Source organism: Agelaius phoeniceus, chromosome 16 (genome assembly GCF_051311805.1).
Source record: "Agelaius phoeniceus isolate bAgePho1 chromosome 16, bAgePho1.hap1, whole genome shotgun sequence".
Taxonomy (NCBI): Eukaryota; Metazoa; Chordata; class Aves; order Passeriformes; family Icteridae; genus Agelaius; species Agelaius phoeniceus.
In genome coordinates this window covers 8491701-8518034 of record NC_135280.1, presented here as the reverse complement: position 1 = coordinate 8518034, position 26334 = coordinate 8491701, and the positions used below count along the sequence as shown (strand labels likewise).

The window sequence follows — 26334 nt, the reverse complement described above, 5'->3', positions numbered from 1 at the left end:
CTTCCACTCTTGGTGTCGTTTGGCCCGTTGTCAGATAATATCTACTCCATCTGTGTCATCATGGAGCTCTGGTGTTAAATGTAACCTCTCATCAGCCTGTTCAGAGTTAGCAGTGTGACAGAGGCAATCATGGGCTTTTTCACCTGTGCACACTGTGCTGCCTGACCCATGGCTTGCTGAGTGGAGGAAAGGTGTGTCAAGGCTTTCAAGGCCAATTTCCTCCTTAAACTTTTTTTTTCCTGGGTTGATAGCTTGTTTTTCCTTTAGTATATTTATACTGATTGTTAAAAGCTGCTTTATAGGCATAATTAAAAGTAAAAGGGATATATAGTTTCTTGGAGGAAGCCCACTTTTTTTTCCCCGTTCTGTGATTTAGCCAAAGTGAGAATCACAATGGCTCCAACTTCAAAATTAGTCTCAGGAGCCCAATAATCTGATAGACAAGAATTTTCTAAACTAAAAGTGTCTAACTGAGACAGATGTGATGGATTTGAGAGAGCACCATTGACCTGGTTCCGCTCTGTTAGGCTTTCCAATTAAACAGGATGTGGAGAGCAAGACCTTGCAGAGTAATACCTGGACCAGCAGGACTGAGGTTTTAAATGTTCCTTATACTTTAAAGGATGTGCTTTTAAAGATTTTGCTTGAGTGCTAATCCCAGAACACTAATGATGGAGTTTCCTACAGGGATGTTATCTCTTGCTAACCTTTTAATTAACAGGCTAAATAGACGATTTTGTGCTTTTGTGTTTAGAAGTTCTTTAATGAGGTTTGAATCCTCTGGCCAAGCTAAGCCAACAGTTCAGATTTTGACACCAAGGAAGATGCCAGACTGCAAAAAATGTACAGTGCACTTGAATTATAATGTGCAGAACTGGAGTGAAGCTTTAATTAGGAAGAAATGTAATGGAAAACAAAATAGCCACAGCTAACTGCAGCTGTTGAGAGGAAAAATTTTGTCAAGGATGTGGCCAACTCTTTCACCATCAAGTCTTGTTCAACTTTCTGAAAAGGTCTTAATGCCTTAAAACTACAGGAGCACCAGTCAAATATTAGTCTGATGTAAAACCAGTCAGCTGTAATCAAAGAATTGTAAAAGAGAATCAAATCAAAGATGTCAGGGCCTGCACATGGCCCTCTGGTATACTCCTGTTACTGCAACTTCTTTTGTCATCCAAATATTGTAGAGATTCTGTGAGTTCTGTGTGATTTCCAGATGTCAGGAAAAGTGGTAAATGTTAAAAATGAAAAAATAATCCTGCATCCTGCTTCAAGCAGGTGTGTTTGTTCCTGATATCACTACTTTGGACCAATAACAGCTCAGAACACCTTCTTTTCCACTATTCCAGAGTAATGGCTGTTTCTGTCTGCTCTCTTTGTAGATTGAACCTCCTAGTCCCTACACCAGCTTGGAGACTCAGGTTAGTACCACCCCCACCCCACTTCTTTCTGACAAGAGATTCTTTGAAGAAGAGGGCTGGGCTGGTGTTGCCCACCATCCTCATGGTGTTTGCTGCTGGGGGTGTCCCTGCAGAGGGTGCAGGTGTAGCAGTAGCTCCTGACATGACTGGCTGGGCAAGGGCAGAAGCAGCTTCCTGACAGGAAGCAGCAGGTGCAGAGGATGAGGAAGGACCTGGTGTGAAGCTGCAGAGCAGCAGAATTGCCTTGGGTGTGCTGGAAGAGAGAACACAAGGCAGAGTGAGCATCCTTTCATGGTGTTCTCATTTCTGTTTGTGTATTCTGCTTCCCAGCCTTTTTCCAATTCCTGCTGCTGGTGTTGCTCTCAAACACTTGTGCTGCTGATTTTTTCTTCAGACATTACAATGAAAGGTAATGAATCTGTGGAGCTGCCTGGCACCAGAAGGTCAAAATGACAGAAGGGATTTTACAAAGTCACTGATGCTTTGATTTGTGTTTTCTAACAAGGCAGCATCATTGATTTCCATTCTTGCTGATCTTTGGGAGACAGCAAGGGCTATGGAACTTGCATACTGAAGATGAGTGTTTATTCAGAACACATTTCCAATGCCCCTGAGTGACTGCATAAATATTTCTACCTTTGTCTTCTGCTCGCCTTTCTCTGGAGAAAGCTTTTGACTGTTTTGTTATTTGTTTCAACAAGCCTACTACATCTATTTTATGGACCTCACTTCAGAGCCAAGTCCTCGTGAGTCAAAACTGACAAGGAAGGATCACACAGAATTTGTTAAACACAGTGGCATTAGAAAGTGGTATCAAAACACAGTGTATGTCATAAAGTACTGATCTGTGCATGCTGTTGAACTAGAAATGCACAGTAATAATGAAGACTTACATTATTACTGACTTGAAATAGTGTAAGAACACAAGTTTGTGTTAGTGAAGGTGCTAGGGGAGAATGCACATGTGAATGTGAGCAAGAGAACTTTTCATTTGGAGGAGAAGGAAGTGATAAATTCATCAGCTCCAGCTGCTATGAGTTATGGCTGAGGGGTGCCTTTAGCCCCAATAGACCTCTTCCTTACCCTGCCCTGCAGCCTGCATCCCCTCTGACCTGCATGGCATTCCCTCTTCAGGTCCCTTAGCTCCTTGCTAAGACTCCCAGCAAGAGTGCCAGTCCCAAAGTTTCTGTATTTTCAAGGGACCTTAATATTTTTGGGGTCAGGGAAGGCAGAGATGCATTATTTAGTGAATAATAAAGGTAGAAATTAAGTGTATCCTCCTACGTATTGGTATTTCTGTCAGTGTTACTGAAAGCCACGTCTGCTTTTGAAGCCATTTTCTCTAGAAAGCTGATTTCTTCTGATGTTGAAATAGATGAGGAGAGTCAAAACTTCTTACAGGCAATGCACTTGTGTCCCCAAGTGTTGTAGACTGGGGGACATGCAGGAGCTGAGAGCAGAAGGTGTCTGGAGTGGGGAGGGATCAGACTGTCCCTCTGTGAGAGGCAGAACTGCATCTGGAGGACCTTCTCAGCTGAAGGTCAGGGTGCAGCTTTGGTTTCTAGGGATGTATTTCTCTTTACCTCAAAAACAATTCAGATTAGCAGTGGAAGTTGATGGTTTACATCCTGACTAAGAAATTAGCAGTCTTAGCTAAAAGTGTCTCTGTTTTCTCTGCTGTGAAAAAGCACTTTGAGAAGAATAACATCAGCAGCTTTAATGTTTTACAGACTTGAACAGGATGTTAGCTCCTATGGTTAGTAAAGAATCTCCAAATTTGCAGAAGTTTCCTGCATGCTTTATTCTCCTCTTTTTCTCTGGGGGCAGATGGGAGCAGAGCATTGCACTGCATTCATTTGAGTGGACTGGTGAGCAGCTTCTCTGCTGGGTGGTTTCCTGCACAGCCTTGGCATGAATCAGCTCATTTGAGAGTTTTTCTCCACTGCCTTCTGGTTTCCTGTCTCGCCTTGGTTTGGTTGGTATTTTGAATGTTGACATTCCCAACCCATGCTGTGTTCTGGAGGCCTTCTCATGAATTTTTCATATAATTTCCCCTCCTTTCCCTGGTCTTTCAATCAGCCATACAGCTGTTGAAAATTTACAGGTATGGCTGCAAGTGGCCTTCTGAAGAGAGAGTGGGTGCTCTTCAGTGTGCTCAGCTTCAGCAGATCTCTTTGAACTCCCATATAAAGACATATTTTGGTTTGTGTGCAAATGAAGAGAGGGAAGTATTGACTTGAGAGCTAAGCAAGTGTTCTCCCTGATATTTTTCCAAGAAAAAGATGCACAATTCCCTCATGTTCTCTCTTGTAGAGGCTTATCAAAGCAGTTTGTTCAAATTGGACCTGCCAAATCACACTACTTGTGCTAATCAAATAATATAGTGGGGATCAGTGTGATTCATTTATACCTACCTGTGCTGGGACAGTGTGTCACAACTTGATACAGTCAGGTAAGTTTCTATTTTTCCTGGTTTCATTTTCTTTCCCCCAAGTGTGATTATATAGCTCACAAATAACTATTCTTCAGCTTTTCTCATGTTAAATGGTGTGTAAAAAGCATGAATAATGTAATTTATAAATTTGGTGCAAGAGATTAACAACTACTTAATCACTTCTGTTCAAGGGAATGGCAAATTTATTTGCAGTATGTTGCAGATGATTCTCATCTAGGGTAAAACCCAGAAACTTGGCCTTAATTGGAAAAAAAAACCATTTGAAAACAAGCCTCCCATTTCCTATCTCTAAATCTCACTGTGGGCTAATGCCAAATCCAGAGAGCCCTGAGGTGTTTGATAAGGTCACATCAGGATTCTTTTGGAGGGCTCAGGCTTGTTTGCCTGCACTAACACACAAAGAGAAACTGAGCAAACTCTGGGATGAAGCAAACAAAAAGAGAATGGAAGCTGTTTTCAGCAGCTTAGATGTTTATACATTACATCTGAAGCAGTTGTGACTGTTTGTGACTCCTTTTCTCACAATTTCGGATGTTATCTCCATTAATGAGATTGTGGCTGTTTCCATTTTGCACTTCCCATCTTCCATTTCACAGAAATAGCAGGAGCCAAATGGGACAGCTTTAGCAGCAGTTAGCCCAGAGATACATTTTGGCCTGGCTTTCCATTCCCTTGGAGTTTGTGATTGTCTCTGGGTTACAAAGGTGGTGGTTGCTGTCCTTCCAAAGCTGGGGCTTTGTGCCTGTTACAAGATGTGTGATGGTTTTGTGCCTCTTGGAACTACTTTGAATTTTTTTTGTTACCTCATGTGTTAGAAACCTGGGGATTTTTTTCAGTTTTAGTAAATATTAGTGCAAAAACCACATGAATCCAGGAAGCTTGGAGCCTGTAGAAAAAGAATGTCTTGCAGTTTTTGTGACAAGATAATTCCAGGGTAATTGCTTTTCAGAATGCAGGTAAATATTTTTCTTCCAAAGCTTTACTTTGGGGAGTGAGGAGGGATCCATGGCAGTCCATGACCTGCCAAGGCAAGGAAAGAGCTGACCTAAGGGGACATGGCCAATGGGGAAAGTTCTGCAATTTCTGGTGGTGACAGTGCACACGGTAATTGAGGATTTTGCACTCAGCTGTCAAAATGAAGAGGAAACAGCATGTTTTCCTTCCTGCTGAGGAACATGAAAATACAAGTAGAATTCATGAGCTTCCCACTGAAATCTTGATAAAGCAGTCCCCATAGAAGCATGCACTGCAATCAAATTGCTGAGCTGCTGTTCTCTAATAATCAGATACACTGATTTTGGCAAAGATAAGCCCCAAAACACAGTGGCTAGAAATATCCCCATTGTTAAATCACACAGGAAAGAGTTTAGGTATTATAAGGAGAATACATCTTCAAATGTATCTGCTGAGTGGGTCCCTTTTGGGTACAGGTGGAAAATTGCCTGCAGCACTAACTGGGTATTATTTGCATTGAAGATGCTGAGGTATGATCTCATGCAGTATTTTGGGAGGTTTCAAATTCTCCTGCACACACTGTGTAACTTTTGTTACCTACAGTCCTTGTATGGGATTCAGCCATGGATGCAGAATGGAAACTCTTAATGGCTTTGAACTCGCACCTATGAACAAGCTGAGAAGTCTGGCATTGAAGGCCACTGGAGTTCTTTGCAACAGTCTCTTGCATGAAAAGGCTACACACTGAGTGTTGGAAACCTTCTTCCAATGCTGGGAAGCTTGAATTTTATATGAAACCTCTTTAAAAATCAAGTTAAAAAAAAAAAAAAAAGGCTTACATAAAGCTTTCTAATTTATGTAATAAAAAAAAGGACCTGTCAGCTCACAGTGACCTGGGTGCTTGTAATAATGGGATTCCTTTCTCTTGTTCTTTGCAGGCTGTTTGATATTTTCAGCATGTTTTCAGTCTGCTTGGTGCTTGTAAAAGCTGTCCCATGGACAGGGCTGAGAATGAAATTTCCTCTGTGAGAGCTGCAGCCTGGGCAAAGTTCCCAGAGCCAGCACATGCAGAAGGGAACTTCTGGGATGGACAGGAGGGTATTTTCTGTTCTTACCTGAACTCTGCAGCCACAGCTTGCTATGCATCCTTGCTCTCATTTAATTAAGCCTGAACTACAGCTTGTGTTCTCTGCATGTCAGCTCTGGGTTGGATTTCTTTTTGTTCCCAGAAGCATTCCTGAGCTGTCCAGTGGCTTGTCTGCCCCTTCTATATGCTTATTTGATAAAACATACTTGTCTTTTCTACAAATGAGCAAGTTTTAATTGTCCCTAAGTCCATTCAAGCGTGATGAAGCTTCAGGAACATGAGCTGTTCTTATGCAGTTGTCTTTAATTATGAATATTTTTAGCAATGCACGTACCAAAGTCTTATGCTTCCAAGGTATGATTTTAAAAAATTAGGGAAATTGTGATCTTTCCCAGCAGTACCCTTTTAATTTGTTCTGCATTCAAAACGCTTAGCAGCTATAGCTACGTTTGGTGGAGGAAAGGAAATGGAGTTTTGTCCTTGTCTGTTTTTATTGTATAGGGCAAATTGGCAAAAGGGAAGATATGTTAATTATAAAGTATTTAAATTATGTTAATTATAATCAATTGCTCTCAGAACCAAATGTGTCATTCTGATTCTGCTGTACTGTAAAGCTATTCTGTGCTGTTACACTCTGCACTTCAAATGACATCACAGAATAGGAAAAATCTTGATTTTTTTTCCAAGTAATGGTTTTGGAGATAAAACATAAAATATTCATATTTGATAGCATGAGGTCTGGCTAATTGCTTAAATAAAGCTCTAAGGCACATCTTTGCTCATAACAAATAGTTGTACTAACAAAAATATTTGGAGACTAATTAAAGGCTTGGGTATCTGTTTCATTTCTTTGAGTGAAATAAATGTAAGAGTTGTTCTGATAAATATATCTAGGAATAAAGAGGTACTTCATATCTCACTGGTTGCAAATACAATATGTATTTCTGGTAGTTGCAATGTTGAAGTGAGGGCTGTAAAGGATTTTAGTGCTGCCTCCTTTTTCCTGTGTGTCACTTGCTGTCAGAACATCAAAACAAGAACTCACCTGTTATTTCCAGTGCTGTGCTGGGTGGGTCCATTCATCCCCTGCCAGGCTGGCATTGCAGAGCATGCTGAGTCACAGGCACCCCGTGAGCAGTGAGGAGAATGTGAGTTGGCTTGCCAGGGTGAAGGTTGTGCAGCAGGCAGGACAGAAAGCTGTGTGCAGGTGACCTGGTTCATGTTACCCTCTGTTTTCTGCACAGCATTTCTTGAAAACTCTCTGGGATGCATTTTACTTTGGGGTTGATTTGAAATGATACTGAAACGTGGGGTCTGTTTGTGTTCTATTTCATTTTCTGTAATAGCTACAGCTGAACACAACTGAAAAGGCTTTTGTGATGCTGCTTTTTTCCCCACACACACTCCTGCAATTTTCCTCAGGTTATGCTGGGAATAGACCTCAGTGGCATAAATAGCTTTTGCATAGCAAAGTGATTTAAAGTGTTAATTCTATTAGTGGGATGGAGAAGTACAGCACAGGAAATAAAAATGCACCAAGAATGTCTTAGAAACAATCAGATAATAATTGGATAAATATAGACGTGCACAGCTGTGTTTTACATGCAGATCTAGTTACAGTAATTTTGTAGCAGGGCAGTTTTGAAGTAGCTGTGCCCATTTCTGTGTAACACACTGGGACTTGTGTCTGTTCCTGTATTGCCCCTCCCTGGAGTCCTGGAGCTCTTGCTCCCAGTGCACAGCAGTGGATGAGTTGTGTGGAAGATCCTTTTGCTCACCTGCCTGGGCTGCTGCACAGATCACAGGGGCATTTTTCACATTCACCTTCCTCCTCCTCTGCCTCATTTTACAGCCCTGTTGATGTGGCTGTGCAGTCCCAGAGTCTGGCTCACTGTCAGAGCTCCCCAGTATCACTCAGGGAGGAATTAACTGGGCTGTAGGCCCACTAAAAGTCCATCAGTAGCTGGTAAATCCCACGGAGATGCTGAGCTCTGTGTTACCTGCTTCTGTGTTCTGGCTTCTGATTGGAAAAATGGCTGCAACTGGATGGGCTGTAGTGCTGAAGCCAAAGCAAGATTTAAAAGAAAAAACACAAATGTTTGATTGTTTTGCCTTACAACAGTGTTTATTGGCACAGTTGATGAGGATGCTGAGGCAGTGGGCAATCTGTCAGTTGTAACTCCCAAAGCTGCTAGCTGGACATTTGTGATAGAATTTGTCTGAAAACACGTTTCCATGGGAAATGAAGGATGGAAGCTAATAATCTTGGGTTACTTGAAATACTCCCTGTATTTCCTCTTCAGGAAAAAAAAACACCAAAATTGTGACTTGCTGGTGTGGCCCCTTGTTAGTACTGTTGGGAAATGTGTGGTTCAATGTCCTTTCCATGACTGAAACTCTTGTGCTGGCCCAGGCCAAACAGGTGATTTTTGCAGTGGAAAGGGCATGTCCCACATGCACCAGCTGCTCCCCCTCCCCTCCAGCACCTTCTTGTGGCATCCCAGTGGTGATGACAGGGACAGCCCTGGCTGTGAGCCATCCCATCAGTCACACAGGCAGCCTTGCCCTCCTCTATCAGCTGTGTTTCCAGCCACAGCAAGCCATGCATTAGATAAGGCTCTGTGAGCTCTTGGAAGCTGTGTCCAGTAATTGACAGAGCATCTGAATTTGAGGCTTGCCTTTCAAAGCTCCAGCCAGAGCCTGCATTGCTGCCTGAGCTCAGTGCATTGTGTGTGTGTAGAGAGCTGTCAGCCTCAGAACAGGATTAGCAAAATCTGTCATGCAGCAAAAATACCAAGGTTGGGAGAGTCATGCCTCTCACACCAGCACAGCCTGGGGCAGAGCCAGAGTGTGCCTCTCTGGTGTTGGGCATTCAAAGCCAAAGCATTGCTTGTATCCTCAGAGCAAAACAAAACCAAACACACCACCCTGCCAGGGTTTCTTCTGTCATTGGAGTTTTCTCTGGTGGGGAGCTCTTGTCTGAGAAGTGGGAGCCCCAGAGGAGCCCTCTCCTTAGGCTGGGATGGCACAGCCCCTCTGTGACTGCATCCCAGAGTGGCCTGGCCACACTGCCCTGTGCCCCACAAGTGCCACTGAGACTTTGCAGAGTGCAAGCCATGCTGTCCCTTGCAGGACAGGTCAGTTCCCTGCCCCTTGTTGCAGGACTTCAAATGTGCTGCTCAACTGGAGGAAAAAATCAGCAGTTTTAAGACTGGGGGAGCCTTTGGTGGTGGCTTCTGTTGGGTAGCAAGGGCCAGGGGCTGCCATTGGTAGTGGGTTAGTCATTTGTAAGGCCAAGCTTGAAGTGGAGCTTCCAAGAAAGGTTTTGCTACAAGAGGTTTGATGAGCTCTTTGCTCTACTTAGAGAGTCAGCTGTAAAACATTTGTAAACCTGAAGCAGTTTTCATCTTGCTGCTTATGCATAATACAATTTATTACACATGTTATTCTATGACTCCACGGGAACCTGAAAGAATTATTATTATTTCTTTGTTCCTGTGTCTTTTAGCATTTAATTGTGCTTTTTCCTCTGTAGTAAATGTTACCTACATTTCTAATTGCTTTTGACTGTCTTCTAATGTTTGCGTTTACGTACAGCAAACAAAATATTTTTAATAAATGCTGATAATTAAATCATGATATTAGAAGAGCAAGCACTTACTGTCTATAAAATGACACTAAGTTAATTATTTACAATTTATCTAGATGCTAATTTGGTTGTGGTCTTCAACAGTGTTTGGTTTCTTAGTAAGCAGGAAACAGGCGATGTTTGATGGCTGCTTACAGAGCACCTCTGGCAGCTCAGCTTTGAACTTGTGTTGGCACTGTTATCACCGTACTTCTAGCTGAACATAGTGTCTTGCAAAGGTCAAAAAGTTACCTTGGCTTATAGCTGGTTTGTTGGTTTTTTTAAGGGCAAAAAAGCAAAAGTCAGTTTAAATAACACATGAGGCGCCAAGTCAGCCTTTTGGTAACCTTTTCTCAAGGTGTGCTGATTGTTCTTTTGCCTATGAAAACAAGAAATGTTGTGCAAATGGGGGTCATTACCTTTTTATTTTAGTCATCAAACTGACATATTCTTCACATTCATTTTTTTTCTCTTGTTGAATAGCTTTGTGTTCTTTATAGCCCAGCCTTTCAAAACTCACACATATAAAACTGTTAATGTTTTTTTTATCTCTTCTTTAAATTCTGATTTAAAGAGGAGCCTAAGTTTAAACATGCACAGGTCCCTGCCCCAGATTTCTTGTGCCCCCAGTGCAGGAGTCCCTTTCTGGCTCTCCTGGTCCTGTGGCGGTTGGGTAGCCTGGCACAGAAAGTGCTGATTATGTGCCAGCGCTGCTCCTGTCAGTGAATTGGTGTTTGGGAGATCTAGCACACAAAAACTTGGCCATTCATAAGGAAATGATTTAGTTCAGCATGTTTTATTTAAAAGGTCCCTGAGAGATGCGGGTTGTGCTGTGCAGGAGGAGCTGCCCCAGCTGCAGCTGGAGAGGTCTGTGTGGCTGCAGTGGGTGCATGTTTGCTGGGCAGAGCTCCTCTGGCTTTCCTGCAGGAAGGCTGCAAATCCCAGCGTGGCTCCAGCTGGCCTGAGGCAAACTGATGGACTTGGGAAGCCCAAAAGCTTCAGAGAAGCTAAAACTCAAATGAAACTCCTGTTGGGGTTCATATTCAGCAGTAGTGACCATGAGGAGCTGTGCACAGATGTGTGTGAGTAGACTGCAGATTTGATGAAGTGACTGGCTTCCATCTCCATGACAAACAGGTTTCTGGCATGTATCTGTTTCTTGTGGTGCCAGAGGGTGGAAATCCAGGTTGTGTCCATGGCCTGGAGGATGCTGCAGAAGTCACAGCAAAATGCCAAGCAGCTTCTGCAGAGTTGGTGGAGCTGGTGTTGTGCCTGTGAATCCAGGGGTGTGCAGATCTCTCTCATGTTAAAGACATTTTGGGATTGTGTCTCTGGGTATTACTATATTTAAAAATATATTTAATATAAATTTCCCACTGTTCTAGCTTGAATTAAACATTGGCAGTTTTGGTGAATTGTGGTTCCAGCACAGAAATAGCAGTTTTTCCTTGCAGGCCATGATGCACACACCAGTTTGGGAGCTGTTCATTTACTGTGCAGTGAAGGAAGTTAGTAAAGACCTGTTTTGATTTATTGTTTCACAAAGTGCCAGTATCATGACTGATCCATAGGTCTGTGCCACTTCTGACCATTACCTGAAAATTCACCCTGGAGTCCATGCTGTTAAAAGATGAGAGCAGCATTTCAAATTGCATTTGCTCCAGAGTGGATTGGGAGGCTTTGGCATAGTGCCTAGTTTACACTGAGCTTGCCAGCAAAGGAAGTTAATCAAAAATTGTTGGTCCAAGGTGAATTCTTGCTCTGTTTTAGTTTAAATTACTTTCTACAGTAGATAGTCCTACATCTTGAGCTAATCTGTTCAAGTCCAGGAATAGGTTGTGTATTTTCAAAAGCATAATTTCCTTGCAAATGCTCCTGAAACAGCTGTCTGAGCCTCTGTGCTCCATCCAACACCAATCCAAATATTAGCATAATTCAGAAAATGGCATTTGTCCATTTGTTGAGTGGGAGAGTGGGCATTGCAGTCAGTCAAAGACTAGTGGTGTCCCAGCTGGTAATTTTAGTTTTCATTGGGATCATCAAACCCTCTCCTGCCCCCCATGCCCATCATCTCTGCTGGTCATGAAAATGCAGAATTAGGAAGCTGGGGAAGGTCACCCTGGGAAATTCAAGCTATAGAGGGTCAGCAGGGCTTGCCTGTCTTCCAAGGTGTGCTGCCAGCCACATGTGCTGTCTGGCAGAGATGCTCTGTTCCCAAAAAAGGGTTTTTCACTTCTCTGTTTGCTAAGTCTCTAAGTATCCCTGTTTCTCTTCAGATTTTCCTCCCTTGTCACCTCCTGATGTAACTGCTGTGGCTCTGACAGCATATGCTTTTCCTCCTAGGTTTCATGTTCTTAATTAGAATTTAACTTTTAGTTTGATGTGTCCCATTTTCTGAATGTTTTTCAAACTGAGATTCCTTGTGCCTAATGTCTGTGTTCCCTCTGTGGCAGTTAATTCTGTTCCAGTAATGTTTGCAAATATGCTGCCTGCAGTAGAACACTTTCTTGATGTCCTTATTTCCATTATTGTCTGCCTTTGTGATATTGTGTGTATCTGAATAAGTATTTTGATGTCTGAAAAAATACAGTGGAGGCTAAATTCTGTCAGTACTATTTGCTTTTTCTATCCAGATTCAAAATTATAGGACTTAGGCTGAAATCAGACTTGTCTTTCTACTTATGAAACTGTTGTTTTTGCTAGATATTTTGAAATCTTGAATAACTGTATGTTTCCACAAGAGAAAGTAATTTGCAGAGCTGAGTAATAGCTCTTACTCAGTAAAACACAAGACTTGCAAGTCAGGCAGTTGCATCAATGGGAATGCTTACTTGCTTTGGATTGAAGGTGCTGTTTAAGTGTTTCCCCAAGTCTGGGCCCTGATGCAAAAATATTTGCTTATAATTTCAGTGAATTGCCTTTTGCCGTCTTAATAGGCTTTTTAATTATTTATTGGCAGTGATGCTGAAAGGAGGTGAATTTCCAGGATGTGTGCACTTTGAGTCAACAAATGTGAACAACTGCATTTAAAATGCCTGCTTCAGCATTCAATAGGAGAGAAGGATCCATTAGGCTGGTCACAATCACAGGAGTGCAAGTGCTGTGCAGAGACAGAGGGAAATTCCTAAAAATGCTGAAGGGTGTTTGCCAGACTGCTTGAAGGCATCCAGCTGTCCTTGCCTGTGAATGAGAGTCCATAGAGCTGAGCAGGAAAAGCTTTTCTTGGCAGTTGTAGGGTTTAGAGATCTGAGGTGGTTTTTCACTTCAAAACAAAACCATGTCTTTTGATATTTTCATAAAAGGTGGGCAGAAGATGCTCCTTTAGCCCAGTGCTGTGTTGTGCATGCACACAGCAGAGAGGTCCTGGAGGTTCAGGGGTTTGCCCTGCTGCTGAGCTGGAGAGAATCATGGCAGTCACCAGGTAATACAGATCCCACAAGTCTTTTCTTTACCAGTGTTTGGAGCACAGTGGAAATGCTGTTGAGAAGTAGCATGTGTGCTGCAAACTTCTTAAACATCCATGTAGTCCCCTGGAGAAATTCCTTGTTAAAAAAGGAGAGGTTGGAGCAGGAATTTTATTTTCTCAGTCTCCTAGTTGTCATATTTTTCTGCTAAACCTCAGCCTTGCAGTAGCAAAGACAGAATGTGTGCCCCAGCCTGAGCAGCACCAGAAATGCCCATTTCACTGGGGCCTGAGCTCAGGCTGGGCACTGGAGCCTGGTGAGTTCTACCTCTGGAAATGGAAGTGCCAGGTACTGTGACCAACAGCCAGAGGCAAAGTCTTACATTGCAGCTTTAATTAAAGCATCTCAGGGAATTTGCATCATCTAAACATTATAATGCTCAGCAGGAACTTTGAGTCAAAGCCAAAGGATAATAAGAATTAAACCACATTTCACCCATGTACATTACAAGGATTTATATTCTTTGCTGGCACTGAATAATGCATTACTGTGGTGTCATAACTGGTGTTACATATGACCTTATAAAATGCTGTGATCCTTTCAAGCATTTATTATTAAGTAAAAAAAAAACAAAGTATTTTTTTTCTAGCTATCCCACTTTCATGGTTTTTTCAAGTTTAAAATTGGTTTTGGAACATAGCCTAGAAAGAACAATTACACTAGCATCATTATTTTTAGGAAAATTTGCATAGCTTGCTTTTACACAGGTATATAAAGACATAATGGTACTAGATGGAGAAGGATAGCTGTAAAGTGCTTTGCTTTTCTTTGCCAAAATTTCATTTAAGCATGAGATATCATCTCAGGGATTGAGAACAAACTTGTAATTTCAGAGAAAAATATGAAAGCTACTTCTCCAGTATAAACTTATTTTATGTGTTACCAGAGACTAACAAAAGTAATAGGAAATAACAAATAGCTTAAAATAAAGAGTATCTTGTATGCCTGTAATAAAGCATGTGTGCATCTAAGCAAGAAAGTGGACAAAAGGGAATCTGCACAGTCCTTATCAGTCACTCTTTGATCAGGTGGAGGAGAAGCCTTCAAGACCACACTGCATGTTGCAGCCAGGCCTCTAAGCTTCTTTATTTGGCTTTTTGGTTCTTCTCTCCTGTTACTGGTGTCCAACAGCCACTTCTCCTTGCAGCCCTTTGTCAGGGTGATGTTGTCTTTTACTGCTTGCTGACATTGATTTCTAGGCAGTCCAGGCTGCTAAAATTATTTTGAAGTTTTTCTGAGGTAAATAAGGTTAATGAAATGGAGGGAAATGCAAAAATTACTCTTTTTGGGGTAATGAAGAGAATAAAAGGTGGCAGTTCAGGCTGACTCTGGGTGAACTAGATGTAAAGCCTCAGTGGAATCTCTGAGGTCTCCAGAGATGAGGTTCTAAAAATCCTCTTTGAGCTTTGAAATGTCACCAAATGTGCAAACCCAGGGCACTGGGAATATTTCCCTGTCTGCTCTGGGGTGTCCTGGCCCCCAGGGGAGCACTGACTTTGACCCTCACTCATGGAGAAAGTTTTCCAGAATTCAAGATAGATTGTAGAGAGTAGTGCAGGTGTGTCACTTGGTGAGAAATTGAGGGTTTGGGATTTTTAGGATGTTGTGGATGGAAGCAAGATGGAGGGCACAGGGTGTCATCCTGGGTTTCCCCTTCATGCTTCTTCCTCCTTCTTCATGGGTTTGGGTGGCATTTTGTAATTGGGCAGAAAAGTCCCCATTGCAGCTCTTTGGGATCAGTTATTGGGTTAAAAGGGAAAATAATCCAGGTGTCAGTTCTTAATTGGATAGTTGAGTCTTAAAAGACCTTGTCACAAGAGATTGTTGGCCATTCTGTGCCTTCTAATGAAAAGCTGCTGAACTCACAGCAGTGAGACTGTTTTACTGATAAGAGATAATAAACACCTGAGTCTGAACATGAACTACTGTCTCAAGTGCCTCCAATCCAGACCCAGAGAAACCCACAACTGGTACCACCACAACCAAACTCATAGACTAAGCTGAGGCAGGGCTGTGGTTGTTCACATGTGTACCTGTCTGCACAGAGAGCTGACCCTGGGCACTGTCCAGCTGCCCTGGCAGTGTCCAGCTGCACCAGGCCACTTCCCTGGTGGCAGAGGGCAAGGGAGGCTCACAGGAGATGCTCCCCACTGGTATTCTCCTGACAAAAGCCAGCCCAATGTCTGTAACACCTCTAAGCCTAGGCTGGTTGTTTCTTGAGCAGCTGAGCATTTCCTCTGAAGTACCACTGTGCTAACTGGGCTTTTTCCACAAGGACCTTTAGCATAATTTTATTCTTAATTAACTCTGAGCCAGCCTTCCAAACTGTTCCCATGACATGTGGCTAAAGCAGGACTGCTGTGTAATCTGTGCACCATATGTAGGTAGGTAGAAAAAAATTTATTTCCCCTTTTGGTCTCTAATTCTTTTCTGTAGCAGATTTTCTGTCCTGTAGCCCAAACTCTCAAATGCTTGCCAAAAACTTGAAAGGGCCTAGTCTTAGAAAACTTCCCCTTAGTTCTGTGCCTTCCTCTGCATCTGCTGGCATCAGCACCCTGTCCCTTAAACACTTTGCTTTAGTGTAAGTATTGCAGGTGCCAAGTGCAACCTCTCTGCTTTTTATTATTATTTGTTGCTGTTAAATATATTTACTTAATATATGAAGCTAAAAATAGTTGTGCTTTTGAAGGTGGTGCTCTTGCTGGTTTACAGACTCTGTGTAGTTGGACTGTACCAGGATCAGATTCATATGAGGTATGCCCAGTTAGTGAAAATGAGTTAATACTGATGTTTCTCCACAGAGCTGCATGAACACAAAATTTCTTGGCATTAGCTAAAAAATTTTAACAAGATTCCCTTGTTATTTAACAAAGCACTAAGTACTTGTCCAGAGAGCACAGTAATAACCTTCAGGCAGAATTTTAAGCACCCAAACAAGCTTAAGGCAAGTAATTTGGTATTTTTTGCATTACCTTTCATGTCTTATTCTTAGGGTTTGTTTGTGTTCTTACTGCTTTTGTGTGACTCAAAAGTGTACAGGCAAACACTAGCCAAGAGTAAGGGTTGTTATTTTTATTATCATTGTAACAAAGTTAAGCTGTCTCTGGGTCACTGCATGTTGAGCCCAGGTGATGCTGAGACCTGAGCAGGACAAAGGGATGCTCTGATGTCCATGGTGTCTTACAGCAGAGCACCAGATAATCTTGAACAAGGCTTAATTCTGCTAACATTTCTGCAAGTTTGTCTTGAACGTGTGGCTGTCATAAAGCAGCTGCTCTTCAGCACCTCATCCACCCTCCAGAGTCTCACTGGAAGGGGTTTTAGCCCTGTCTTACTCTTCAGTAACAGCCTGAGTGTCACTGGGTGCAATTCTGCATTTTCCACAGGGACCTTCCAAATATTTATGCTGGTGTTTGATTGAGCTCAGTGGCTTGTAGTGTGATGTTTTGAGCAGTGCTGCCTTTGGAAGGGCCATGGATGATTCAGGAGGCTCACCAGGCCCTGCATTAATGAGTGTCCCATGCTCTGTGCCAGAGACAACGAGCTGTGAAGCAACTGCAGTGAAGACTATATCCAGCTTCAGCTAAATAATTTGTTGTGCACTGTTTCTCTGTTTATGATTCAGTTTAAAGACCCTTTTAAGTGAAATTGGATACACTACAAAGTGTTGGTTTCATGTGTTTTATTTGCAGTTTAATCAGCGTGATCCAGCTGCCAGTGCAGGGGAAACCAGAGCTCGATTTTTAATTATCCCTGCTTTGCCTGAGTTAGGAATTCCCAGTAGTGCTGTCTGAGAAAAGATGCCAAAAACCGCATTGTTCTTTAATTAGCTGTTGTAATTGTTTCAGTCTAATCTCCATGATTAGCAGCAGCATTAAATACAGCAGTAAGAATAGGCCTGCCCTCTTTGTGCTGCCCTAGTAAACACAATATTCTTACTTCTGGTAAGGGACATAATATAAAATCAATTAGAAGCCAACTAGTGTTGATTGGAAAATGATAAAGAGCAGTTACCATGAAGTGCAGATTGCTTTGTAAAGTTGGTTTATAACCATTCTTCCGGGATGGCTTTACTGCCCAGTTTTGGGGAAAACACCAGAATAACAATCTCTTGCAGAGAAGCCTTTGGGGTCTTGCAGAGGCTCTGTCCTGTGTGAAGCTCTGATACAAGCTCTGACAATAATCTTTGCTGCCCCTACGTTTAGTGCCTGTCCAGTTTTAAGGAGAGGGTCATTTTTACACCCATGCAAAACAGTTGCATTGTTACATATGGGCAATTGCAGAACATTGCCCAAAGAGACATGTTTTTAATCTTAAGTTTAGCAGTGATTTTTATTCTGAGGTTCAAAGCTCCTCTGCAGTGGTGAAATTTACTTTGCAAAGAATATTTCTGCACAAGCATATGTGTTAGATTTGTTTCAGAATGGATTATGATACATAGATATGTAAAAACCAGGAAAAGTACTTAATGACATAGAAGTGCAACTCCCATGCCTGCTTTGATGGTGTTGAGCTCCCTGCTAAAGTACCAATTGTTACTGCAAAGTCCCTAAATACCTTTGTAAATTTGGTTTCAAGTATCAATACATGTGGGAAAAGTAGGAATAATGCTCTTGGAAAATGCAGATTTAAGTTAGGTCATGCAGTCTAAAGTGACCGTTTGTGAGTGTAAAATGAGCACTTCTAGAGGAATGTAATTGCTCTAGTAATGGTTGTAGTCACAGACTGTGGAAATGTGAATATTTTGGCTGGTGCTATGTTTTTGTAAAGTAGTTGATACAACCTTTTATGTCTTCTGCTGACATTTCAGACCCTCTGTGCTCCAGTGTCACCAGCAGAACTGGCAGCATGGGCTCAGGTTTTGGCTGTCAGAGTGCAGGTGTGGCACTGAGCAGGGAGAGGCTCCTCTGGGCATACACCCAGCAATGCTCTGGGGCTTGGAGGGCTTCTTCTTGCTTAAGTCCCATGAATTAAGGTAATGTTATCCTCATTATGAGAGTAGAGAAAGAAGGTCTTGTTGCACCTAAACCCAAAAAAAAATTAAAATCAGTCCAACTAAACTTGCAGAAACACAACTGTAAATTACAGGTAAGCTGATGATGGACCAGAATGGACCAGATGGACCAGTCTGCATTGGATTACTCAGTTGTGTATCAAAACTACTCCAGTTCGCAAGTATTAAAAATTATCATTTTCTTGTCAATGAAACTGAAAAAACCTGCAATTATTTTATTAAATTCTTTGAGATTATCTGAAGTGTTTGCCATAAATTTTAGGAGGGCCAGATTAATGCTTCTGATGCTTTGTTTGAATAGCACTGCAAAAGAGCTCATCCTGGTTTACAGTAGAAATCCAGTTCTGTTAAACCACTAAAGACATCAAGTATTTGTCCAATGAGAAAACAACTCAACTAAAAATCTAAGTGTATTTATTAGATTATTCATTGGAAGATGCAGTGTTTGAACAACAAAAACTTCCTATGCACTCAATTGAGTATTTTTGGGGAAGCCACTGTGCAAGTGCTCAATATTGTGAAGCTGGATATTACTGAAGTGTGAAACTGCCCACAGCCAAGCACTGATTAAACAGGCTTGGCTTTGTACAACTCCTTATTCTTTCTGCCTGTAATGTACATATGGAAGGAGAGAAGAAAGATGCCATTTTTTTCTCATTAGTTTATCTAAAATTTTCCAGTTTATAGACCTGATTAAAAGTAGAAAGAAGAAATAACCATATGTGATCCCAGTGACCTCAAAAACACATAACCACATTTGTTCTATCAAGAGCAGTACTTGATAGATTCAATTTAGTGATAATTTCACTCTTTGCTTTGCAGTAACAGCATTAAAATTGATCCACTAAAGTAGGTCTGTACCTGGGAAGGCCTGATGAAAACTAAATACTGCAGAGTGGTGACACAATCTTTCCATATTGTTCATGGATTCTTGTATTTTTTTCAGGGTGATGCAAAACCTCAACCTATTTAGGAAAAGTGTGTGATTGTCTTTCATGATACTGGCTGGTTTGAAGTATGAATGTGATAAGCTCCAACATGCATGGCCATTGCTGTGGTGCAGAGGACCATTTCTCCCCCAGACAGCCAATCTGTCCAGTTAAACTTCACTACCAGCACAACTTACCAGCAGAATTCTGCTGTTGTTTCATTTCATGTAGGGCTTAAACCTGGTAATGAGCAAGAACACAGCTAGGCCTTGTACAATGTAGGCAGCACTGGGACACCTCCTTACACTGCAGGAGATACTAAACAGTCTAGGCCACTTAAAGTATTGAAATCAGAAGAATTGAATCAATATAAGATGGAAAAGGCTGGAGAATTAAATCTGGTTTCTCTGCAAGAACCAGTTACTGCTTTCCATCAGACACAGGAGGAAGCTGAACTAGGCATTAATTAGGTGACCATTTCTAGTGATGCTGAGGTGTAATCCCATAAAGATTTCTTTAAATCAGCATAAATAACCTGGGCTGGTGTCAGTGCTTCCATGCACAAAAGCAGAGGATTTCAGGAGAGAGGAATTTTGAGTAAATGTGTGACTGCTGCACCCCTTGGGTTTCTTGTGTGTGATTTCTGGCAGTGTGTTGGAACCAGCAACTGAGCCAGGCCTTGTGGGATCAGGATGTCTTCCCACCAGCTCTGTAATCACAGTAAATGGAACCAACTTTTTTATTTTACTGCTTCTGACAGTACATTCATACTGCTCTGAATTCCCATAAGAGAAAACACAGACTTAGCAGACTACATGCCAAATATATAAAGTTCTCTGCACAAAGGCCTTGTGGAGCTGTGTTGATTATTAAGTTGCTTTCCTCCATTGTCAGTCTCTGATTTCTATAGAAGTAAAAATGGTTGCAGCATTTCTTTAACTTCATATTTCAGGAAATGTCTTGAAAACAGCAAAAAAAAAAAAAAGTTGGGAGAGTTAGTGATCTCAGTTACCACCAATACCACTGGGATGAGCTGAAACTGGGCAGAGAATTTGAAGGTAGGTACAGAGAACACAGCAGCAGCAGAGTTTTACATTAATCCTTTCACCTCAGAGGCAAGGCAAAACACTTTTCTCATGATGGAAGCTGCTGTTATTCTTAGTAAAGAGGAAGGATTTTTCTGTCATGGCTTTCCGTTTGGTACCTTTAAGAGAATTTCTTTCATAAACCAAGCCCTGAAATGTCTGATGGGAATGAGCAGAGAGCACCAGAGTACCATTGTGCAGTTAAGGGATCATTAGCTTTACAAATACTTAACCTATCAGACACAGATACATTCTAGGGTAGCATAAATGATCTCATTGTTATAAATGTACATTGATTCTGTACATTCACATTCTGCACAGCACTTCTAGAAACTGAAGCCAAGTTGCCCAAAAGAAACTGAAGGGAAGAGGCCAGCTGGCAGCCTTGCTGCTGGCAGCTTTGCTGCTGGCAACAATGGCCTGTGCTCAAGTGGGTTTGAGGAATTGCCCAGCTTTGGGAAGCAGGAGGCAAATCCTGACATGTCCCTTCTGACAGTGAGTGCTCTCGGCATTTGTCTGTCCCCCTGAGACATCTTGGAAATTACCTTGGAGTGGTGCACTGATACCACCTGTAGATTTTAAATACACACATGTGAATAATTAACTCTAATCTCTCTGTCTCACCAGCAGTGCATATAACAGCAGGATAGTAAAACCTGCTTTAGAGCTGGTGAAAAATCACCTGCAATGTCATGGCACTTGTATAATCCTGTCTTGTGTTTCTGAACCTGAATTTAAATAACTACCATGCAAGCACTGATTGCAATAAATGCTGTTGTAGAGGCTCTCCTGCAGCTGTCAGCCATGGCCAATCCATGTTTGGGCCAAGGGGAAGATGTACCATCCTTGTAGCAGCTCCAGCAGCCTTGGCAGCTGCTGCTGGCAATTCTCATTGCCTAATCTTGCATCTAGAAACAAGCCAAGTGCAGTAATTGGCTGACACATTTTTTGCAACTGTTATTTTTTAAGATTTTAGTTAGCAACAAAGAAGACGAAATTTTCTGTTCTTTGCTTCTTGGGTTGCTGTGCAATTATGCCACTGATGTGCTCATTATAATTTGTCTCCACTAATCCTTAGGGACTCCAGAGAGCTGCTTCCTTTAGACTGTTGAGTTCAGACTGTACCAACTATGTCAACCAGCAGAACTTCTCTTTAGAGATAAAACTGCATTAGAATTGGAGTAGATTTATTTTGAATCCCACAAATGTATGTCTTGCTGTGGGACATCCTGTGGAGCTGGTTAAAAAGGTTTTCACTTAAACAGTCATCACTTTTCTTGTTGTTTAGTTGTGGGCTGCCATGAGCTGAGGGTGTGGAAGAGATGATTTCATCAGCCCCAGAGCCAGGTCCTTTCTCAGCCAGGACACACCCCACCCCTTCCAGTACAGAGAGCTCCTACAGCTATGAAATGCTCAAAAGTCTTCCCTAATAAATATCACTTGGCCTCAAATCTGTGGGATTCAAGCTGTCAAAGTGATGTGTAGTGGTTTTTTTCCACAAGGTGCCCCAAAAGGTTTTGTGTGTATGCCTGAGAAAAGCCACCCCCTTTGAGAGGAGGCACAAAGCTGAAGTGAGTGAGGGCTCCGAGGCTCCCAGCTGGAGCCATTGCCAGTGAGGTGGAGCAAGAGCCTGTCAGCCCACCTGGCAGGACCAGGAAATGACTTTCTTCTCTTTTTCTTACCATTGATGCTTACAAAAGATGGAAGAAAAGGGAATCAATTGACTCCATCCAAGCATTTTTCTGGTTTTAACTCAATTCTTTACTGAGCAGTGGAAATTCTTTGATTTACTGACTGAAGATCTGCCCTGATAGAGAAGGCCTTGTTTGGATGGGGAATTTTTGACTTCTATTTGTTTGTATGTGTGTGGTGGTTTTCTGTAGGTTATTTTATTTTCCAAACATAACTACTGAATTGTTATTCAAATTCCTGAATTATTGCAGCAGCAATCAAGGGATGTTGAAGGCTTCTATGGAAACGAGCTACTTTTTAGAGAATTACACTGAGAATTCCCCTGAAAGGGCTCATGGTGAGATTGTTTTCCTGCAGCTCCAGGGGATGGTAACAGAACTGGTGATCCTTGGAGCTGGGCTGAGTTTGGGGCTGGTTCCCTCCCAACAAGGCTCCATCAGTGCCGAGCCGGGCGCAGCCGCAGCCACACTGCGCCTGCACAGCCCTGCTGGGCACTGAGGCAGCTCTGTGCTCCTGCACAGCCCTGCTGGGCATTAAAGCAGCTCTGTGCTCCTGCTGGGCACTGAGGCAGCTCTGTGCTCCTGCACAGGCCCTTTTTGTGCAGGGCTGCCCATGGGCAGGGACGTGGGCAGGGTAACGATTGCGCGGGGCTGCAGCTGCGCACAGGGCGCTCTTTCAGCAGCTGCCTGATGGTCACGTTGTGCTGGCAGAAAAAACACAGCCCTGAACAGAATCTCCAAGGTACAGCTGGGAAAGAACTCCTCTTCTGTACTAAAAATAAATTTAAAAATTAGCAGCAAACGGAGTTTTTCAGTTGAGTCAAAAAAGTGTACTGTACCGAAGGAAGCCTTTCTGGGCTTTGGTTTGCCACTAACACCAAAAGATGTTTCTTTTTACTCTGAGCATTGATCTGCTCTGTGTTTGTACTTCAGCCGCTTAATGGCATCCCAGATCTTAAAATCTCAAAATCCGGATTGCCCTCTTGCCTCCTTTGCTATCACATTGTGGTGGTTACAGTTTTGCTCTGTCTTGGGTCACAGTTTCAGGTCTTTGTCTGCTCAAAATATGAACTACAAAGTATTTTGAAACAAATGAGAAAGAAAGGGTGAGGTAAAATTGGCAGACTGGTTAACTGGAGGTTACAGCAATGAGTTCATATTTTATAGCCTGCATGGCCTCAGTATGAAAGTTAAATCTTTAACTAGAGTTATAAACCTGTCATTACTTGGCATATTATCCATTGGATGTATCACTTCATAGTGTCTTTTCTGGCCTTCTGGTAAGGGTGAAAAGCAAATACAGAAAATCCAGAGCTTTAGAATAAAAAAAAAAAGTGATCTTCATTTTCCTGGTGGTCTTTATTTCACATAAGTATGGCTGGAAGAAAATATTTTTAATTATAATTTTATTGAAATCTTCCTGCTAATCATAGTGGGATTTAAAAAATATATTAAGTCTGTTTCTCATTTATCTTATCTGCTTGAAAAAGCCATTAAATTAGTTGCAGGGAAATCTTGTAAGAGTCTTTATAGCTTGTGTCTAAGCTGTAGGTTTGCCGAGGATCTAGAAAAGGGAGGGCCTGTGGAAATGTGCTGGTGCTGAGCCCCTGGGCTGTGTCAGTTCCTCCTGGCACCACAGGAAGGTGCCTTTTTGGCTATTGCTCTGCTAAGAGTAACAATAGCATGTAATTTCATTTAGTCAAAGATATTAACCAGGAGAAATAGCACGAGCAATCTTTTCTCCTCCAGGTTTTCCCACATCCCTCCTACATAAGGGATAATTTGCAGTGATGTGCTACATATATCTCTCCATGGATTTGTAGATAATTTCATAGCCTTGACCATCATCCTTTGTGTATATATTTATGTAAATAAGGTAGAGAGTTTTTGGGGGTTACATATTTCATAGGCTATCTGCTAAAATTCAGTATGTATTAGGACCTACTTGGGTCCTTGATTTGGTTAATTCTTTTTCTATATTAGGAAACTTCTTCACATGGAAGAAGTCCCTCTAGGGAGTTAAAAAGCATTCTTGCAACAGTTGATTTGTTAAAAACCCAGGAGATGCAAAACAAAATATTGTCATTTGTTGGCTCTAAATGAGCCCTTATGCTCCTTCAAATGGCAACAGAAATTCAGAGCCATGTGTAAATAGAATTTTATGGCTTGTCTCAGTTACCTCCCAATGCGTGTCATTCTTCTTGCATAGCAGATTGCACATCTGAAATGATTCACGTTTCTGTCATTTCCAGAAGGAAATCTGAACAAAGAAAGACAACTGGACAAGGGTTATGGTGGGAGATAGGGATTGAGAAGTTAATATGTTCCTGTCCATATGCTTTATGCAATAGCTCCTAGGAGGTTATCAGGTGGAGATAATCAGGTTAATGAGGCATATAGGTAATTCCTGGAAAATACCTAATTTTGATACTATTTTCTATTTAACCCATCCTAACCATGTAGGGAAAATACAGTGAGTTCCCTGTGCTTTACCTCTGGGCAATGTGGCACCCCTGTTTCTGTTGGTGATTGGGAAAGGTGCAGCTCCCAGCCTGTGCCAGCATTTCCCTGGGAGGGGTGTGGGTGAGGCAGGGGCTGCTGTGCTCTCTGGTTGTGGGGTGGGTCAGTGGCAAAGGCAGTGGGGACACCTGGTGTGCAGGTGGCTGGGCTGAGCAGGACTGACTGAAGGGAGGAGCCCTGGGCAGAGGCTGTGGGCAGCAGCTCCAGGGTTTGGCTCAGGTGTGCAGAGCACGGGCTGTGTTGGTGGCTGCTGCTTGCAGTGACTGTAGGTGCCATGAGAGCTGCAGAGCCCCTCTCCACAGCTGCTGAGCCTGCAGTGGGTGGCTTGTGCCCTGTTTGATGTCCCCATAACTGCTGTGTGTGTGCTGTGGCAGTGCAGCTGTCGGATCTGCTCTGCTCTTTGGGGCCAGGCAGGGCTGGCAGCGAGTACAGAGCTGCAGCACAGTGTGACAGTTACCCTTTATTGGATGGCAGCTGGAGAGACTTCAGACTCACCTGAATTTGTCTTCTTGGGTCCCTAAAACAAGCACCATCTCCCTGTTTTCTTTTCTCCTACATTTCTACCTTCTGTCCCTTCTTTATGTTCATGTGTGGTCAGTTTTCTGTTTCTTCACATTGATGCCTTTTCCTTGATCCTAAAATTAAGAATTAGACATGGTTAAGGGTAAAAGGCTTTTCTTTCTGTATTTAATAAGGATCTTTATGGTGCAACACTTTGCCAAGGTGAAATACATCGAAATGCACACACGTGGTAGATTACATATACAATTTTACAGACCTCACAAATCAGCATTTCTAACAAAGATGTCTCAATGAAGAGGCTTGGATGAATAGCATGATATTTTTCTAAAGCTTTTTTCCAAAGCAATATTCTTCTTTAGACTGGCCTAATCTGAGTTTACAGGATGTATTCTGGAGGGGGCCTTGGTTTCTTAAGATAGTGTTGGGTTTTCCAGCCTCCAGCTACAAGGTCTTTAAGATGTTTGGTCTTTTGGTTTAACAGAATACCAAGACTGTCTTAAGTTATCAGACTTAAGAAATTATAAGTATGCATGCTAAGGGCACTAAGAATACCTAAAAGGTATATAAAAGAAAAGGCAAAAATTGTCTTGGCATCAGTGTGGCACTGATCAGTGGCACAGACCACAGCAATTCAGTGATGGTGATGCACTGCTGAAAAGCTGCATGGTCCCAGTTTTCATTGAGTAACCAGGGTGGCTCACTGGACAAGTCATTCTTTGCTGCAGATGAACAATCAGGATAGCAGGGCCTGCTTGCTGCTCAGTAGTTTCTAAATTAATGGTGTCATCTGAGTGCAGCAGTTGCATCTCTTATTATAGCAACATACAGTTGCTTTACTGGTGGCTAAAATCAGCTGTGGACCATATGTGTAGTTTCTAAGCTCTTTTGGATTTGCTAAAGTATTGCTTAATGATCATGTACTCAAATGTCTGACATCAGAATGTCTATTATTTGACCTATAAAATCAGTGAAACACAAACTGGCAGCTGCCAGAACCCTGTCAGAAAGACTTCATGACTTATCTAAATTTAATATTGGCGCACGTTCTCATATATAGACTTTGTGAGTTGGTTCTGAAGCCTCCCTTATGTAAAATGAACTGTCAGCCCAAATGAGATTTTGTTTAGATTTTTTAGAAAGGGAATGTTTGTTAAAGGAGTCCTGTTTTGATTCTTATGTAGGATACTTGCCCACATCTTTCTGAAGCAGTTCAGGAAGATATTTTGTGTTAATTTTTTCAGTAGAAGTTACTTATTGCTTGTGCTGATACTGAAGTGTCCAATATTTCAGTGGAGCTGTGTGTCATGGAGTGTTTGGGATGGAAGATGCTGTATAAGCATTAGACACATTGCATTTTAGTGAAAGCTGGCCACAGACTGCAGCAAGAACACAGAGATAAATCATCCTTGTTTTCTCCCCCTGAATTTGCTGAATCTGCAAATTGAATTTGCTGCCTCCTATTTTGTTTTAGATGAGCTGTAGTTTTCCCATGGAAAATGCCTCTGTTTCACTTACAGGTCTGGACAACTCTCTCACCTGACTATTATCATTGATTTTTGGATTC

General features: G+C 42.1%; 1 protein-coding gene across 4 annotated transcripts in view; it reads left to right on the top strand.

Annotated features, from left to right (window-relative positions):
• XYLT1 (xylosyltransferase 1) overlaps positions 1 to 26334 on the top strand; it is a 179064-nt gene that overhangs the window by 44115 nt on the left and 108615 nt on the right. For 2 of the 4 annotated variants that reach the window (XM_077186663.1, XM_077186662.1), the window contains exon 2: positions 1383 to 1421. The exons of the other annotated variants lie outside the window; for them this stretch is intronic. In XM_077186663.1, coding sequence (XP_077042778.1) covers positions 1383 to 1421 — 39 coding nt within the window. The remainder of the gene's footprint in view (positions 1 to 1382; positions 1422 to 26334) is intronic. 4 annotated transcript variants of the gene reach the window in all.